Source organism: Macaca thibetana, chromosome 6, assembly GCF_024542745.1.
Source record: "Macaca thibetana thibetana isolate TM-01 chromosome 6, ASM2454274v1, whole genome shotgun sequence".
Lineage (NCBI taxonomy): Eukaryota > Metazoa > Chordata > Mammalia > Primates > Cercopithecidae > Macaca > Macaca thibetana.
This window is the reverse complement of record NC_065583.1, coordinates 106,388,263-106,407,067: the sequence shown is the minus strand read 5'-3', so window position 1 is coordinate 106,407,067 and position 18,805 is coordinate 106,388,263. Positions and strand designations below refer to the sequence as shown.

The window sequence follows — 18,805 nt, the reverse complement described above, 5'->3', positions numbered from 1 at the left end:
GTACACATTGTGCTTGCATAATGCACACAGGCAATCCTTACAACAGCCCACAAGGAGGTACTGTAGAGCACGTACCCCTTAGGTGTGGTGTCATTTCAGAGACCAGGAAACACAGACAGGAAGGTCAGGAAGCTTGGGCCTGGTCCTAAGCTAGCGAGTGACAGAGTCAGATCCAGGAGCTCAGCAGTCTCACTGTAGAGGCCTTGCTCTTAGCCATGCTGCACCTCTGTAGCGTGATTATCATCCATGTTTCTCCTAAACATTACATTTGTATGATCTGTGAAGTAAATCACTCACAGTCATACGGTAAAACAGTTTCTATAAGATGTTGATAGCTTGTATTATATAAGCTTGATATCAAAATACCATCACAATCCAAGGGGGAGGGGATCCAGACATCCTGTGTGTTCAGCTTCTCTTTCTAACTCACTGCATCACATTCCCATATGTCTAAGGCTCCCTCATCTTAAAGTACCTAGCCCTCTGTCCCACCTCTCACTCTGGGAGCACCTTCCGGTCCTCAGCCACCATCGCCTCGCCCCCGACCCCATCCACCCCAGGATTCAGACCCCAGCCCTGGTACAGATGACCACCATCTTTGGAGAGTCAGCCAGCGAGTGCGCTATGTGGCCACTTGGGAAGCCATTCCACTCGGGAGCCTCGAAAGCTGCCCAGACTCAATAAAACCAAACTTGTCTTTCCTCCTCCGATGTTCCCTGTTTCTGTAAATAGCAGCACCCAAGCTTAGAGGGAGTCACGCTGCATTCTCACACCCTACACAAAACTCAGCCCCAAGTCACTCCACAGCCAGCCTTGAATCTGCCCACTGTGTCATCCCTACTGGCACGACCTCAGCCTCAACTGCCAGGCTTCCTGCACCCTCTGAGCCAGCCCTGTCTGCTTACGGGCTCCTCACGTCCATTCTCCACGCCACAGCTGGAGTTTTGTTTTGTTTTTAATCCATATCTCATCTGCATACTATCAGGTGTGAAACTGTCCTGAGGATCCACTCGCCACAATGCCCCTTGGCACCACCTGGCCCTGGTACCTGCTGGCCTCCCCGGTGCCATTCTCCATCCTCCCCTCAGGTCATACTGAACCTGTCTTTTCTTCCAACTCTCAGGCTCTCCTCTCCTCTGGTCTCAGCACACACCATTCCCTTGGGTGGGAATACTCCCCCTTCTCACCTCTCCCGTCCCCCACGGCTGCTTAGTTTACACAGCTCCTACTCATCCTCAGCCCACCTTCAATCTCCCCAGCAAGGCCTCCTGCCTCAGCACAGATGCAGTGAGCTGCATGCAGCACATCCGCGCCTCACAGCAGCCAATGTGCCTGGCTCACAGCCAGTGCTCAACACAGGTGGACTGAAGAACTCACTTGTCAGCCTTGCTTTGCTGATTTTTACTGTCTCACTGCTTTTTCCCACCTTGTAGCCTAAGAAGGAAATCCCCTGAAGCTGACTCCGTTTTACCTCTCCTATGTGGTGCTGTGATAAGCCTCAGGTCACCAGGTCATGCTCCCAGCACCGTGGGTCAAGGGTGAGGCAGAAACAGCACCGTCAGGTACAGGGCCCTCTACCTGCTCTCTCCCCCTCCCTTCCTGGAAAACCACCATAGGTCAAAGTCAGTTTGGGAAGCACCTGTATTTATGGCCTGCTTATCTTGAAGGCACTTGGCCAGGTGCCATAAAGTGCCAACTCTGACTGATTGCCCGACTATGCCATTCACCCCTACCTACCTCTGTGCAGGAGATGTGACATTTAGCAAATCAGTATAAACTTTTTCCCCCAAAGAGTATAAACCTTCTCATCCCACCACCACCCCACAGCAGGAAACTCCTTTCAGTACCCCCAGAGAAAATTCAGCGGCCACACAATTCCTTGGCTATTGTTTCTCTCCTGATACCAGAAAGAGATATATCAACAACATCTTTAATTGGTCATTTCTCTCACAAAATTGGATCCTTAGAAAGTGCAACATAGGATATGCTCTCTATAATGTTTCACTTTTAACTATTTTACTTCCTTAAGACACTATCAACAAAAGCTGTCAGAATGAACTATTAGTTTCTAGAATGTTTTAGGCTTATTGATGCTTTAATAGGGGCATGTTTTATGAATGCAAGATCAAAAAGGGCGACTTATGTCTACTCACATGAGACAATTAAATGCATTATATTATCCCCAACTCTGTTAATATTCTGGTTTGCTGTTCTTCCATTATTAAAGACTTAAAAAAAAAAAAAAAGAAAGAAAGAAAGAAAAAAAAAAAAAAAAGGAATTTAAAAAGTGCCCCAAGGCCAATATCGCCTCTCTGCCTGCCCAGCAAGAGAACAGTATACTGTTTCTCAGGCTACTTGACTCGGAAAACTTACCCGTCAGGGAAAGCTGAGTCCTTAAATTTACAAAACACCCACTCGCCCCGTTTGCCTAGCACTGTTTCCTACGTGCAGACTGCTAATGGACTCGAGCGTCCAGTTTCTCGGCTCGGATCCCAGAGGCTCCCGACCCTCTGTGGTAGGCACCGCCACCTCGCAGGGGGACGATCCCGGCCCGCTCTGCGGCACAAAAACTTGACCTTAAAAAGCGCAGAAGCTGGTCTCTGGGAAGGGCGCGGCCTGGGAGGCGCGGCCCGCAGCTTCCGCCCCCAAAGAACGACTCGGAGGCCCCCTCCAGCCCCAGTTGCCCTGGCGCAGAAGCCGCGGGAGCAGTCCTTTCACGCGCCCCGCGTCCCTGTCCCGAAGCCCAGGGGCGGGGGCTCGGGCAGCATCGCTCGTCCCCGCTGGTTCAGGGCTGCGGAGAAGCTGCAGGAGGCTCTGAAAAGCGAGCGTCGGGAAGCCGGGCTCAGCAGTTCCCCCGGGCCCCCTGCGCCCCGCAGCAGCGCGGGCCAGGCTGCGCAGCGCTGGGCCCCGAAGGGCCAGGACGGCGGGATGCCCCCGCTCCCGGCAAGGGAGCGCCCACGAGCCGCGTTCTTGGCACTCGGGGAGAGTCCCGGGAAAGCCCGGCGCTGGCGCGCCTGCGACTCCAGCCTGGCGGCTCCGCTCCGCCCGCGAGCCCAGGAAGCCGGCGCCGCGGCCCGCGTCCGTTATCCAGGACACACTCCGCGCCTGCCGCCCGCCGCCCTTTCCCAGCGCTGGCCTCGGGGAACTTCCCCGCGTCCGGCCGCGGACGGCGGCTGCTGCGGGAGCCGCGAAGTTGCGGCTTCTGCTAGGCGCGCGCGCGCGCCGGGTAGCCCACCTGGCCTGCGACGCTGTGTCCGCCCGCCGCGCGCTCTGGCCGGCCCCGGGGTTACCGCAGGCGCGGGGAGAGGCCGGGGTTCAGCCCAGGTCCCCGCGCGGCTCCGGGAGGGCGCCCCCGCCTGCCGCCTGGAGAGGGACGCGGCGCCGAAGTTTTCCCCGGCGGGAAAACGAAAGTCGTGAGGAGCAGAGGGTCTGGGCGTCCCGGCCACCCCCGGGCGGAGACGAGGCTGAGACCCGGCTAACATCTCCAGCCCCGGGCGACCCTCGCTCGCCAGCGTAGCCAAGTCGACTTACGAGAAGGAGCGGCGCAGCCCCGAACGCGGGTCCGCGAGGCTGCGGAGGCCGCCCCGGCGGGGGCCGCGGGCTGCGCTCTGGGCTCCCAGGCTCTCCGCGGCGGCTTGCTCTCGCACTGCCCCTCCGTCGCCCTGCTGGGGAGCCGCTCTATCCCGGCCCAGGGTGGGAGAGCGCTGAGCGGCCCCCGTGACGTGCGGCGAAAGGAGGAGCACCGCCGCCGCGCTCCCGCAGAGGGAGCTCCCTGCCCTGCGCTCCCGGTCCCCGCGCCGCGCTTCGGACAAAGTTCCCAGGCGCTCGCGGTGATCTCGGCTCTCCGCCGCTGCCCGGAGCGTCATCCACCTTCGGTTCCCTCCCACATTAGACAAGAAATCTGAGGTCAGGAGAGATAAGTAACTTGCCCAAAGTCGCTCAGAAGGCAGTGACAAAGCAAACTCACATCTGCGGCTCCTTTTTTCCCCTGAACTCCGGGCTCTGCGGAGGCTCGGGCCCTGCGGGAGTCGCCCAACCAGACAGAAGGCAGCTCGCTCTCATGGGTAAGACGAAGAGTGTCCCACGCAGCCGCGAGAAATATTATCAGCAGCGTGGGAAGGTGGAGCTTTTTGCCCAATAACTAGAGTGCAAAGTTGTTTTTCAAACGGTGCCTACATGCCAAATCGGTTTGCTTTTTATCCTTAAGCGAGGGTGAGGGTGGCGGCTGTGCGGACGCCAATCGGGATCACCAAATAAGTGCACTGGAAAGAAAGCACACAGCTACTTAATCAATTGGCCATCAAGGACTCGGCCTTCCGAGGGGGTTCTTGTGAATATGCTAACCTTGTAAAGCGGGCGCGCCACGCTCTGCTTGCTATTCACGCACTTCCAGGAGTCTCCCGCCAGGCTCCACGTCCTTTCGGGGCCGGGAGCTCCCAGGGCTTGCCTTTCAGGGCAGGGAGTGGCACCAGACAAGTCAATCCCAGTCGGTTTGTTCCTTACTTCATTGGTCAACCAGTGTTGACTGAGGGCCTGCAGTGTGCATGGCTGTTGGATGGGGAGCTGGGTCGGTAGGACCTAGGACCTAGGACCTAGGACCCAGTGAATCTCAAAGAGGGAGTGTCACATGGGTCCCCATATAGTTTACTCTCAGAATCTGGAATCTGCCCAAAGCAGTAGAGAGACTTTGAGTCTACCCCAACCCCCACGCCTTTTTAAAAACTCCCTGTGCTCAAAGAGCAAGTGTTTTAATATTCGTTTTACAGACTTACTTTCAAGCAAATGGCCAACTTTGCCTTCACTTCCTCCCCGTGGGACCACCTCTTTCTGGAATAATACTTTATACTTCCTGGGTCTCCCTCATTTGCACATGATGATGGTGATAGTCATGATGGTAAAAACAACTAAGGCTTCTATTATCCACCCTGTGCACTGTTCTAAGCCATTTATGCAGATTAACTCTTTCAATCCTCACAACTTTATGAGGGAGGTGCTATTTTAATTCTGATTTTACGGATGATGAGAGGGAGGCAGGTGAGGTGAAATAACTTGCCGGTAAGTGGGTGGTCTGTCTGGTGTCCATGCTCTCAACCACTGAGGTCTCCAAGACTGGAATTCAAAGGGACCATCAGCCATCATTAACCACAGCTTACACATCTCAAACAAGCCATGCTAGGAAATACATGCACTTCCTCCCAAAGAGGTGAATTTTACTATTTTGCGTATATCATGTCATAAAGTGGATATCCATTCACTCACTTGCTCCTCTATTTCCAACTTCCAAGTCAACTATTTTGTCCTAAAGCAAACTATTTCTTAAAAACCTATTCATCAAAAAGTTTGCAATTTTTGTTTTGGATTGTTTTATACGCTCAGACCATACCCAGCTGTTTCCCTCTCCTTTCTACTCACAGCCTTGTTATGCTTTTTTTTTTTTTTTTTTTTTTTTTTTGGTGAGACAGAGTTGCTCTGTAGTCCAAGCTGGAGTGAGCATGCCACACTGTAAGCATGCTCATTGCGCTCAGCATTCCTGTATTGTTCTTCTAGGACTGCCTAACAGATATCCAGGCAATCTCGGCTCACTGCAACATCCATCTGCTGGGTTCAAGCGATTTTCCTGCCTGAACCTCCTGAGTAGCTGGGACTACAGGTGCACACTAGCACATGCAGCTAATTTTTGTATTTTTGGTGGAAACAGGGTTTCACCATATTGGCCAGGCTGGTCTTGAACTCCAGACCTTGTGATCCACCTGCCTCGGCCTCCCAAAGTGCTGGGATTACAGGTGTGAGCCACTACGCCTGGCCAAGTTACTCTCTTTCATCCCTTAAAACCTTGTTGTAACCAGCCCTGCAGGTCTTCTGAAAGTGGGTTGCCCAAAGATGGTAGTGGCCCCAGAATGGTCTCTGCCACACTGTAAGCATGCTCATTGCACTCAGCATTCCTGTATTATTCTCCTAGGACTGCCTAACAAATACCACAGACTGCACGACTTAAAACAACGGAAACGTATTTCCTTACAGCTCTGGAGGCTGGAAGCCTGAAATCAATGTGTTAGCAGGCTGGGATCCCACTGTGCCCCTTCCTAGCTTCTGGTGGTTGCTGGTAATTCCTGGCATTCCTTGGCTTGCAGCTGCATCACTCCAGTCTCTGACCTTTTCCTGTGTCTCCTCTGCAAACACATTTACCTCTTCTTTAAGGACACCAGTCATTGCACTTAGGGCCCACCCTAATCTAGTATGACCTCATTTTAACTTGATTACTTGGCAAAAACCCTATTTCCAAATAAGGTCACTTACACAGGTTCCAGGTAGACATGAATTTTCAGAGAATGCTGTTTAACCCGGTGCAGTCTCCAAAAGTCATTTAATAAAATGACAGTTAATAAAAACATATTGCCTGAGCTAAGGATGCAAAGAGGTGTAAGTCACAGCCCCTGCCCTCCAAGAAACTCCAGTTACAGAGGTAGTCCTTGCACTGAGAACATAAAGACTGGAGTCACTAAGAGCCAACTAACTGGAGCCAAATGACAATCTGGGGACCAAGTGGCAGCTATACACAAGGAATTCAGCCAAAGGGGAACAGTCACTGAGGATACGGTTCTAGGACTGCACTCAAAAGTGAGGGTGATTCAAACACATCTATGAGGGAAAAATTGAAAAAGCAAAGAGAAATAAGGAGAGCTTATCAGAAACACAGCTCCAAGGGGAAGAGTGTGCCTGGCAGAATTTTACTTCTTGAGTTTCATGCAGAAATGAAAGACTGAAGGGATGCAAATACCTATCATACTGAGTATAAGAACATGGTGAATTACTTTTACTGTACTAATAGCATGCTGTAATGCCATAGCAATTAGCCTGCTTTAAAGTGCTCTCTTCACTGGGCACAGTGGCTCATGCCTGTAATCCCAGTACTTTGGAAGGCCGAGGTGGGAGGATCACTTGAGGTCAGGAGTTTGAGACCAAGCTGGCCAACATGGCAAAACCCAGTCTCTAGTGAAAATACAATAATTAGCCCGTGTGGGGGCGGGCATCTGTAATCCCAGCTACTTGGGAGGTTGAGGCAAGAGAATCGCTTGAACCCGGGAGGCGGATGTTGCAGTGAGCTGAGATCACGCCACTGCACTCCAGCCTGGGTGACAGAGTGAGACTCCTTCTAAAAAAAAAAAAGTGCTCTCTTCTTTCAGTAATATCATTTGATCTTTATGACAATCCTGGGTGTCATCAGAGACAAGGACATCATATTTTATAACCAAGTATCCCAAGGTTCAAACAATGAAGTAACTTGCACAGGTCAAACAGCAAATCATTTGTAGAGTTGGTATGAAGCATATTTGCCTGGATATTCCTCAGTTAGGAATGTCCCCATGATGTTGGCTCCTGGGCCAGCCTTCCAGTATTGATTGCTTTGTTTTTGGTCCAAAGAAAGCGTTTAAAGAAAAAGAGAATCCTGCAAGAAATGGAAAGTTTTTCTAAAAGCTACGTGAATCTCAAACTGGAATTGTGAAAAATCTTCCCCAGACATCTGAACTGGTTTCACTAAACCTTCTGAGGATTTGCAAGTGTATTGAAGTCTCCTTTAGGCCTTCAGAGACTTAATAGTATCTAGTGGGCTTCTGCAGAACTTCGCTGATTATCCTAAAGAAATAGGGATTGAATGACACTTTGGGGGCACTCAGAACACGAGAAGTTGAGGGGAAGCTGAGTAAAAAACAAGAAATTACATTACAGGATGGTATGCCAGCAGAAATTGACAATTAAAACTCAGTATCTGATCTCACCATTGTGTAAAGTTATACACAGACGACCAGATCTTGGCATGTTTTGAAAACTTTCTGATAAGAATCTGCAACTATGACTAGCAACTGAAAGCAAGCAGGAAGTCTATTGTTGGACTGAGTATCTGATGATTTAATGTGTTTCCCTGGATTTTCCTTTGCTTAGCAAGCAGGTAACTTGCTGAATCTTCTGCTGGCTGTCTTTAAAAGTATATTTAAGCTTGAAATGCTTTTGATTCTAGTGTGATTCATTGAGTCTTGGTTGTGCATAGTGCTACACTGGTTGCTATGGGAAAGTACAAAAATATAAAAGACAGTTCCTGACCAAAAGAAAATCCCATCTAATTTAGGACACATGAGACATATAGAATAAAAATTATATAAGTGTGTTTGCAATGGAATTTGTAAGCAGTTATTACTCAGTTCTCTGTTCAGATGTGACTTTTTGAAAACAGGGCCTCCTTGGCTACGCTTTTTAGAACAATGGCCTGTCCCACCTCCACATCACCTGTTGGCCTTTTTCCTGCTCTGTGGTCTTTGTAGCACTTATTACTATCTGAAATTAAATTGTTGTTTGTTTACTCTGCTCCTAGACATACTATCTCTGAGGGCATGAGCTTTGTCTTATTCTCTGCTGTATTCCTAGCACCTGAAGAAATGTTGGGAACATAGTAGGTGCTCATTAAATGGTTGTTAAATACATGAATAAAATACATATTAACCAACTGAAAATGGACCAGCATAACTTGGATTAATGCTCCTCACATTTGCCTGATAAGACTCTCCTAGGCATTTGGAAAAAAATTTGCTGCAGGTTCTGATTCAGTAAGCCTAGAGTGGGGCTCAGGAATCTATAGTTTTAAGACACATCCCAGGTATTTCTTTTAATAGGACTGTCTGGGAAACATGCATTACTACAGTAATTGAGGGTGGGAAAGAAAAGTGAACTGATAACAGCAGGTTGCAGAGGTCAGTGGCTGCTCATTGCAGTTATCTGGAGGAGGTTTTAAAAATACTGATACCCACTCCAGACCTGTGAAATTAGAATCTTTTAGGTGGGGGCAGACTTGGGCAGGGTATTAAAGCCCAAGGCAGAGCCCTCATGGTGTAATCACCTCTGAAGCGTTCCACCTCTCAACACTGTTGCACTGAGGATTAAGTTTCCAATACATGAACTTTGGGGAACACATTCAAACCCTAGTCCCTGGGACTGCTGATGCCCAGACTCATTCGCAAAGATTCTGCTGTATTGGATATAAGGGAGGTGTTTTTTTGTTTTTTGTTTTTTGGGTGTGTGTGTGTGTGTGTGTGTGTGTGTGTGTGTGGCAGAGAGGAGAAAGAGAGAGAGAGATGCAGCAGTGTTGCTAATCAGAGGTTTAGAAAGAAAGAGGAGAGTCTGGCCCATATAATCTTCATAATAACAACAGCTATCGTTTATTGAGCAGTCACTGTGTAACAGCCACTGTGATGCCTGCTTTGCACAGACTACCTCATTTAATCCCCCACAAAAACTGTAGGAGGGAGGCACATTGGCAGCCCCATTTACAGACATATGATGAGACTGGGGAGGATTACAAGGTTCTATGACTAGGGATTGGTAGAGCTGGGATGTCAGCCTAGAACCTATACTCATATCCTCTGTCCTATACTGCTTCCTCAGCCAAAAACAGGTCTGAAGAGAATGTCAACAAGGAGAAATTCTCTGTGGTAGAGGTCACGTCCAGTCATTTTAAGCTGTTTGCTGTGCTGTGTTGTGCTATAATTCTTTCCTCTTTGCCAACAAGCCTTAAGCAAAGCTTGTTCCACATCAGCTGGCATGGGTGGTGCTGTGGGGAAAAAGAAACCAGGTGGGGTGAGGTTAGCATAAGGCAGAAGGATGGAGAAGGTGGTGACAGCACTAGAGACTGACAGCAATGCCCAGGAACCAACCTGGCGGGCAGGCTGATGGAGAGTTTCATAGAAAAGTAGTCATAGTGGGAGAATGTAACTTCTTGGGAAAATGTAGAGAAATGGGGTAGAGGTACTAAAAGTGGGGTGTTAGTGGACTGCGAGGCTCAAGTTATCCCACAGGGCTTCTAAAGGAAAAGACGGTCCACAATTCCAGAGGGCTAGGGCCTCTTTGGGCTTGCATTACTACATATAAAGTTATTTGTGGCACAGAGCTGGGCTCTTCTAAATTTTACGGTCTATTTTTTTATTTATCCTGGATTTTGGGTGGGGACTAAGACACATTTTCTTAAACCTTTTCATTTCCATCATCAGCGTTTCTTTTGGGGCCATTTTTACACAAAGGAACAGTTTTGACTTTGCTCTATTTAATCATTTCATAACAGTTACTGTGTAGGCAATAAGGAACAGAGAACAAAAAAGCTATGCTGAGATAAAGATGTGAGGTGACTGGTGAGGCTCACCCACCAGCTAGGCAACTCGCCTTACCACTTCCTTGCCTCCAGCTTTGAAGGATAAAATACAACCTCATATCTCAGCCGAACTGCCCTACGTCATGGAACTTTAAGATGTCTTGTGAACAGCCAAAAACATAAATGTTAACTGCTTTTAACTTTTAGAAGTACCAGTATTGACATTACGGCTTCAAATGTTTGCATCTACCATAAGCCTAAAAAGCATCGTAGCCCAAATGAAAAAAATAGCAACTTAAAAATATGCCCAGAAATTGAGAAGTTAATCACAAATCCTGAACTAGGGGCTAAAGTCTGAGGCAAGTTGATTTGCCATGGCCTCAAATTCTGTTCCTCTTATTTATATGGTTAAAAAAAAATTAGGGACATAAGAACATTAAAATAAAGTTTAAGGAGAAATGAATCACATTTCTTGGCTTTCACATGTTAAGAAAGATATGTCCCTGGTTTCTTTAAAATAGGCTTCAACAAAATGAGATGAGAAAAAAATAGGAGAGGGACTCCAAAGAAACACATGCAGAGCTGTTGTGCTCTTGGCCTTCAACAGCACAGAAAATCCAAAGGGACTTAAAATCCAGGCCCACTGGGCACATGCATTCACTTAAAAGCAACAAGATAGTTCCCAGTGCACACTGAATTTGAGAAATATCTCAAACGGAATAAGCTTTGAATAAAGCTGGGGTTTTTTTGTTTTTGTTTGTTGTTTGTTTGTTTGTTTTTTACCTGGAATGCCCTAGATTGAAAAACAGAGAGACTCAGAGCAGGTACTAATGTGTTTATATTAGAACTTATCAGTGAGACTTCTGCATTTCATTTTCTCAGTGAGTTTATGTTTATCTTTTTAGAGACATGGTCTTTGTCACCCATGCCAGAGGGCAGTGGTGCAATCATAGTTCACTGTAACTTCAAATTCCTGGGCTCAAGTGATCCTTCTCCTTTAGCTTCCCAAAGGGTTGAAATTACAGGCGTGGTCCACCAAGCTTGGCCCTCAATGAGTATTTCTGTCTGCCCTATCTGCCTTTCATTCATTCAAAGGGAGCAAAAGTTGACTTCCCCAGCATGTATAAGTGGAAGGAATCAATAGGGCTACCATTACTCAGAATGAGTAATGTTTTAATAATTTAACATATATTTTGAGGTAGATACTTTTGGTTGAGCAAGAGACATACATAGTGCCTAAAACCATGAGCTCTGATGCCAGATGACCAGGTTTGAATCCCTGCTCCACCACCTGGTAGCTGCTGTGTGTTCACATTACTTCATCCTGCACCGCTACCTCATGTGCAAAATGGGGATAATCATAATCTCCTACCTTTTAAGTTGTAGTGAGGATTAAATGAGTTAATACATAAAAGGTGCTTATAACAATGACTGGTATATATAAGTGCTCAATAAATATTAGCTCTTACCCCAATCTCCTCCATCCTCCCTCCCCCATTTTGTTTCTGTTTGCTCATTTATTTTTTTAACTGGCAGAGTCTGGAATTTGTACAGTGGACTGCTTACCTGTACATGTCCTTGTACTTCTCTCAACCAATTAAGGTAACACCACTTCCCTGGCTAGAGAGGAATGGTAGGTGGTACAATTCTGGTCAATGAGATACAAGTTTCCTGGGGTTAGGGTGTGTTCAGGGAAGATTTCTTTCCAAAATAAATATCTTGGAAAAAATGTCTAATTCCTTATCCTAATGATGCTGTTTCTACATGTATAATGACCTGTAACAGCACAACCATGTTGGCACTGTGAAGAGACGAAGAAGAACGGTGAAAACAATAATGACATTGTTGAGTTGAAGAATTAATCAACCCTGAAGTTACTGCCTCTGGATCTGTTAAATGAAATGATAAATTTTCCTTCTTGCTTAAGCCATTTTGAGTAGGGTTTTCTGTTATTGTATCTGAAAACACTAACTGGTTGATATTTCTCAAACACTTACTATGTTCAAGATATTTTATAGGGAATATAAAGTGTAAAACCCTGAACCTGATCTCAATAGATTTTCCAGATACATGAGGTAGATAAACCATAAAAAGAAAACTAATAATGTCAGTGATATGGTTTGGATCTGTGTCCCCACCCAAATCTCATATTCAATTGTAATCCCCAGTGTTGGAGGTGGGGCCTGGTAGGAGGTGATGGGATCATGGGGGTGGTTTCTAATGGTTTAGCACCATCCCCCTAATGCTGTTCTCGTGATAGAGTTCTCATGTCTGGTTGTTTAAAAGTGTGTGGCACATCCCCCCACTTCCTCCTGCTCCCACCACATAAGACATGCCTGGTTACCCTTTGCCTTCTGCCATGATTGTAAGTTTCCTGAGGCCTCCCCAGAAGCCAAGCAGATGCCAGCATCATGCTTCCTGTACAGCCTGCGGAAACATGAGCCAATTAAACCTCTTTTCTTTATAAATTACCAAGTCTCGGTTATTTATTTATTGCAATGTGAGAACAGGCTGATATAGCCATGAAGTAAATGTTAAGTGGTTGGATTGGGATGGTCTGAGAAAGCAACATAGATGGTCATATCTGAGGAGAGGCCTCAAAGAATAAGAAAAACATAAATGGGCAGAGAGAGGAGGGAACATTCTAAGTAGGGGAAACAGTGTAAACAAATGTAGGGGAGAGTTAGGGATTAGTTTGCTAGGGTTGCCATAACAAAATACCACAAAATGGTAGCTTAAAACAAGTTTATTTCTCATAGTTCTGGAGGTGTGAAATCCAAGGTCAGAATGTCCACATGGTTGATTTCATTCTGAGGCCTCTCTCCCTGGTTTGTAGATGACTGCCTTTTTGTTGTGTCCTCGCATGATCTTTTACCTGTGTGTGTGTATCCCTGGTGTTCCTTTGTGTGTCCCAGTTTTTTCTTCTTATATGGATATCAGTTAGATTGGATTAGAGCCCACCCCGATGACCTTATTATAATTTAATCTTATCTTTAAAATACAGTCACAATTTGAGGTACTAGGGGTTAGGATTTCAAAATATGAATTTTTGGGGTACACAATTCAGCCTATAACAGAGATGAAAAGGGAGTTTAAGGTCAAAGGTTAGAAAGTATTGGGAGGTAAAGTTGAAAGGTTATGTAAGGGCCAGATAGTTAGGTAATATTGAATACTGGGTCTAGGGTTTACTTTTGCAGCAGCAGGGAAACAACATAGATCTTTAAGAAGAAGAATTTGGCAGGAGTGTATCACAGGTGTATACTAAGAGAAAGAGTGGGAGTATGAAAAATGGGTTAGGATTGCTATTGCATATAGTCCGGACAGGCACTGGTAAGAACTGAACTCAGGAGAGGAAGTTGAAGGGATTGATGAAAGAGAAACTGAGAAGAAAAAGACAAGATGTATGTTTTAGTCTGTTTTCTGTTGCTGTAACTGAGTACCTGAGACTGGGCTATTTATAAAGAAAATAAATTTGGTTTTTATTGTTCTGGAGGCTGGGAAATCCATGGTCTCAGGGCCACATCTGATGAGAGCCTTCTTGCTGGTGGGGACTCTCTGGCTCACTGCCCAAGGCAGTGCAGGGCATCATCACAAGGCGGGGGAAATGACCAGAGAGAGCCAACCTGGCTTGTTATACAGAACCACTTTTGTGATAACTAACCCACTCCCATAATAACCCATTAATCCATTAACTCATGAAAAAAATTAATCAGTTTATTATTCATGAGGCCCGGCCGTCATGACCCAGTCATTTTTTTTTTTTTTTTTTTTTTTTTTTTTTTTTTAGAGGGAGTCTTGCTCTGTTGCCCAGGTTGCTCACTGCAAGCTCCGCCTCCCGGGTTTACGCCATTCTCCTGCCTCAGCCTCCCGAGTAGCTGGGACTGCAGGCACCCACCACCACACCTCGCTAATTTTTTGCATTTTTAGTAGAGACGGGTTTCACCGTGTTAGCCAGGATGGTCTCGATCTCTTGACCTCGTGATCGGACCGCCTCAGCGACCCAGTCACTTCTTAAAGGCTCCATCTCCCACCACTGCTACATTGGGGATTAAGTTTCAACATGAGTTTCAGAGGGAACCACCAAGCCATAGCAGTGTATGTTTAGAATTTTCCAATAATCAAGCCAGTGGAAGCTGTGCCATAATAATTCAGCTTGTAAAAAAAAGAAGTATTATCATTCAGGGTTGTGAGGCCTGGAACATAGGGGTTCCAGCTTTCTAACACTGAGGACTACCTGTTTGAAAAGGAATAGGCTTCCTTTTTGGGTATGGAGTATTCCAGAGATGTTCAAAAAATCAGTTTTATAAAAAGGATAAAAGTAGCAGGTAGAAGATTGGATTATTAGATATTCTTCATCTATGGTTTAGGGTCAGAAGCCTAAAGGCTTCATTTAGAACCCAGAACAGGTAAAACATGTAGCTAACATCCTAAATTGCCCAGTCTTCTCACAGAGATAGTCTAGGGTAAGGTAGTTCTCTCCAACCCTGGTTGGAGTAGACCGTTTTGTTGTTTAGTTTGGGCAATGCTCAGCATGCCTGGACAATGGATGTTATTTCAGTCACCAGTTGGTATATAAAATAGAGTAAATGGGCTTGGGAAATTAAGAATTTAATCACCAAAATGAAAACTTAGAATTGCAAGATCTTTTGTATTAAAAACTTAGCATATATGACTTTCGTAGATTGTAATCACAAGACAAAATGCCTGTTTTAAAAATTATTACCTTAAAATTGTTTGAATTACAAAAGACATGTGTGCCTGATTTTAAAGTTTAAAGTAAACTATAAAAGTATACTTTCATCCTCCTCAGTCTAGCTTCCTTAGGGATAGGCACTATAAACAGTTGTATCTGTAGCATTCAAGAACTTTTACTGAACATATCCCCACCTCCACCCCACACACATAGAAACACACATTTTCAGAGCTATTTATTAAAAAGTATATATTATATATTTATATAGTATGTATACATACTTTATCTACATTTATACCAGTATATGTGTATATATTATGCATGCAAAGGTATATCATTTTTCTTTAATAAAACCAGTACTTGCATTAAACATTGTCCAACAATTTATATTTTATTTATGTATAATTTAATTAGTACATATGTTCTCAAATGGCTCATATTTTAACTGTCTTCTTAAATAATAAAACAAAATACAGAATAAAGTCTCATACAGATTATTTAAGAATTAGAAAAATAGGTACTCCAAGGAAATTATAGTGAAACAATAAAATTTTCTGTTGGTTCTCAAATGTAACAATATGTAGAGTTATTCTATCCTGAACACTTTCATTGGACTCTTGAAGGAAGAAAAATAAAATGATTTAATATGTCATTACACTTTTATTAATAGACAAACATTTCCAGGTGCTTTTTCAGATGTTTAATTTTTTTATCTAAATAGAAAGAACACACACATAGTACCAATTTCAAATTTGCCAAATGGTACATGTAGGCAAAAGTAGGTCTTTTTCCTTCGTTCTCCAACCCCATAATTTATTTCTCCACAGGCCACTGTTAAGCAGTTTCTTACATATTCTAAAGACGTATCTTAACATTCTATACATTTAAAATAAGAAAATATTCGGCCGGGCGCGGTGGCTCAAGCCTGTAATCCCAGCACTTTGGGAGGCCGAGACGGGCGGATCACGAGGTCAGGAGATCGAGACCATCCTGGCTAACACGGTGAAACCCCGTCTCTACTAAAAAAAATACAAAAAACTAGCCTGGCGAGGCGGCGGGCGCCTGTAGTCCCAGCTACTCCGGAGGCTGAGGCAGGAGAATGGCGTGAACCCAGGAGGCGGAGCTTGCAGTGAGCTGAGATCCGGCCACTGCACTCCAGCCTGGGCGACAGAGTGAGACTCCATCTCAAAAAAAAAAAAAAAAAAAAAAAAAGAAAATATTCAAAAAGCAAGACCATATCACCACCCACCAAAATCATTGGACTTGCATGAGTGCAGGCACACCTCATTTTATTGCACTTTGTAGATATTACATTTGTTTTTTAACAAATTGAAGGTTTGTGGCAACCCTGCATTGAGCAAGTCTATCAGCACCAATTTTTCCAACAGCACACGCTCACTTCGTGTCTGTGTCACATGTGGGTAATTCTCAAAATATTTCAAACCTTTTTGTTATTTTTATATCTGTTATGGTAATCTGTGAGCAGTGATCTTTGATGTTATTATTATAACTGTTTCGTTCCGACAATATTGAAGTTAGGCCAATTAGTAACCCTATAATGGCCTAAGTATTCAAGTGAAAGAAAGTTGCACACCTCTCACTTTAAATCAGAAGCTAGAAATGATTAAGCTTAGTGAAGAAGGCATATTGAAAGCCAGGACATGCCTAAAGCTAGGTCTCTTGCATCAAACTGTTAGGTAAGTTGTGAATGCAAAGGAAGAGTTCTTGAAGGAAATAAAAAGTGTTACTTCAGTGAACACACAAATGATAAGAAAGCAAAGCAACCTTATTGCTGAGATAGAGAAAGTTTGAGTTGTCTGGATAGAAGATCAAACTGGTCACAGTATTCCTTTAAGCCAAAACCTAATCCAGAGCAAGGTCCTAACTCCAATTCTATGAAGACTGAGAGAGGTGAGGAAGCTGCAGAAGAAAAGTTTGAAGCTAGTAGAGGGTGGTTCACGAAGTTTAAAGAAAGAAGCTGTCTATACAACACAAATGCAAGGTGAAGCAGCACATACTGATGTAGATGTTGCAGTAAATCATCCACAAGACCGGCTAGATTATTGATGAAGGTGGCTACGCTAAACAGATTTTCATTATAGATTAATCAGCCTTCTATTGGAAGAAGATGCCACGTAGGACTGTTAGAGCTAAAGAGGAGAAGTCAATGCCTGGCTTCAAAGCTTCAAAAGACAGGTTGACTCTTGTTAGGGACTAATGCAACTGGTGACTTTAGGTTGAAACCAATTCTCACATACCATTCTGAAAATCCTAGAACCGTATGCAAAATCTACTCTGCCTGTGCTCTGGAATTGGAACAATAAAGCTTGGATGACAGCACATTTGCTTGTTTACTGAATATTTAAAGCCCACTGTTGACACCTACAGCTCAGAATAAAAGATTTCTTTCAAAATGTTACTGGAGTACTTTTGACTTTCAAGTCTTATTAAGAAATATATTTTGTAAGGCTATAGCTGCCATAGATAGTGATTCCTCTGATGGATCTCGACATAGTAAACTTAAAACCTTCTGGAAAGAATTCACCATTCTAGATGCCATTAAGAACATCTGTGATTCATGGGCGATCAAAATATCAACCTTAACAGGAGTTTGGAGGAAGATGATTCCAATCCTCATGGATGATTTTGAGGGGTTTAAGACTTTAGTATAGGAAGCAACTGCAATTGTGGTGGAAATAGCGAGACAACTAGAATTAGAAGTGGAGCCTAAAGATGTGACTGAATTGTTTAAATCTCATGATCAAATTTGAATGGATAAGGAGTTGCTTCTTATGAATAAGCAAAGAAAGTGGTTTCTTGAGACAAAATCTACTCCTGGTGTGGTGATGTGAACGTTGTTAAAATGACAACAAAGGATTTAAAGTATTCTATAAACTTAGTTGACAAAGCAGCAGCAGGGTGTAAAAGGATTGACTCCAATTTTCAAAGAAGTTTTACTGTGGGTAAAATGCTATTGAAAAGCAATGCATGCTGCAGATAAATCTTTCATGAAAGAAAAAGTCTATTGATGTGGCAAATTTCATTGTTGTCTTATTTTAAGAAATTGCCACAGCTACCTCAAACTTCAGCAACCACCACCATGATTGGGCAGTAGCCATCAACATCAAGGCAAGACCCTCTACTATCAAAAAGATTACAACCTGCTGAAGGCTCAGATGCTCATATTTTTTAGCAATGAAGTATTCTCAAACTAAGGTACATACATTGATTGTTTTAAGATATGCCTTTACGCACTTAATAGACTACAGTATAGTGTAAACGTAACTTTTATAGAAACTGGGAAAAAAATCATGTGACTCACTTTAGTTGACTTTCGCTTTACTGCAGTAGTCTGGAAGTAAACCTGCAATATCTCTGAGGTATGCCTGTTATGTTTATTGCAATTTTGACTTCTATACCCAAAAGAAAGAGAAGGGATAAATAAGGCCATGGAGCCAAAAGCTTATTTGGGAACCTGGGGTAATGAAGGACAAGGAAAGAGTAACTTGGCTATCAAAGAATTAAGAGTGACCCTTGAGAAAACTGAAAAATCTCTTAAATATATCTCTTTCTTTTAAAAAAAGTCTTCATGATAATGTAGCAAAAGTCAAAGGTGAAGTATGTTCTATTCTAAATGATCAGACTCCAAATCAACACTTGATTCATTCTTTGTTCCAATACTTAACCACAGCTACAATACTATCTACACTAAATTTTATGGAACTTAAACCTCCTTCATAATTTTACATTTTGATTTTGAGAAAAACTTCCAAGGAAATGTGAAAGGTATTAGGACTTTAAGTTCTTAAGGGATTCATTTAAGCTGGGTCTTTTTAGGACCAATTATCCATGGATTACTCTTACTTGTATCCTCATTTCCTTAGGCATCAATTGTTTTTTATACAAAGGTAGAGGTGTTGATTGAAAAGTTAGTTTTAAGTTTATGTTAGTAAAAAGAAAGCCAGAGAGCCAATTAA

The 18,805-nt window shown here is 44.2% G+C and overlaps 1 protein-coding gene across 10 annotated transcripts in view; it reads right to left on the bottom strand.

Annotated features, from left to right (window-relative positions):
• The window catches only part of GCNT4 (glucosaminyl (N-acetyl) transferase 4), a 29,708-nt gene extending 24,931 nt beyond the window's left edge, over positions 1–4,777 (bottom strand). For 2 of the 10 annotated variants that reach the window (XM_050794481.1, XM_050794482.1), the window contains exon 1: positions 3,532–3,689. Coding sequence is in view for 2 of the 10 variants with exons in the window: in XM_050794476.1 (XP_050650433.1) it covers positions 3,968–4,062 (95 nt within the window). In the remaining 8 variants the exon portion in view is untranslated. Of the gene's footprint in view, positions 1–75; positions 278–2,373; positions 2,511–3,235; positions 3,341–3,531; positions 3,690–3,967; positions 4,320–4,344 lie in introns of those variants that run through there. The other 8 variants (XR_007726638.1, XR_007726637.1, XM_050794476.1 and 5 more) reach the window with 8 other exon arrangements.
• Between the last annotated feature and the right edge of the window lie 14,028 nt (positions 4,778–18,805).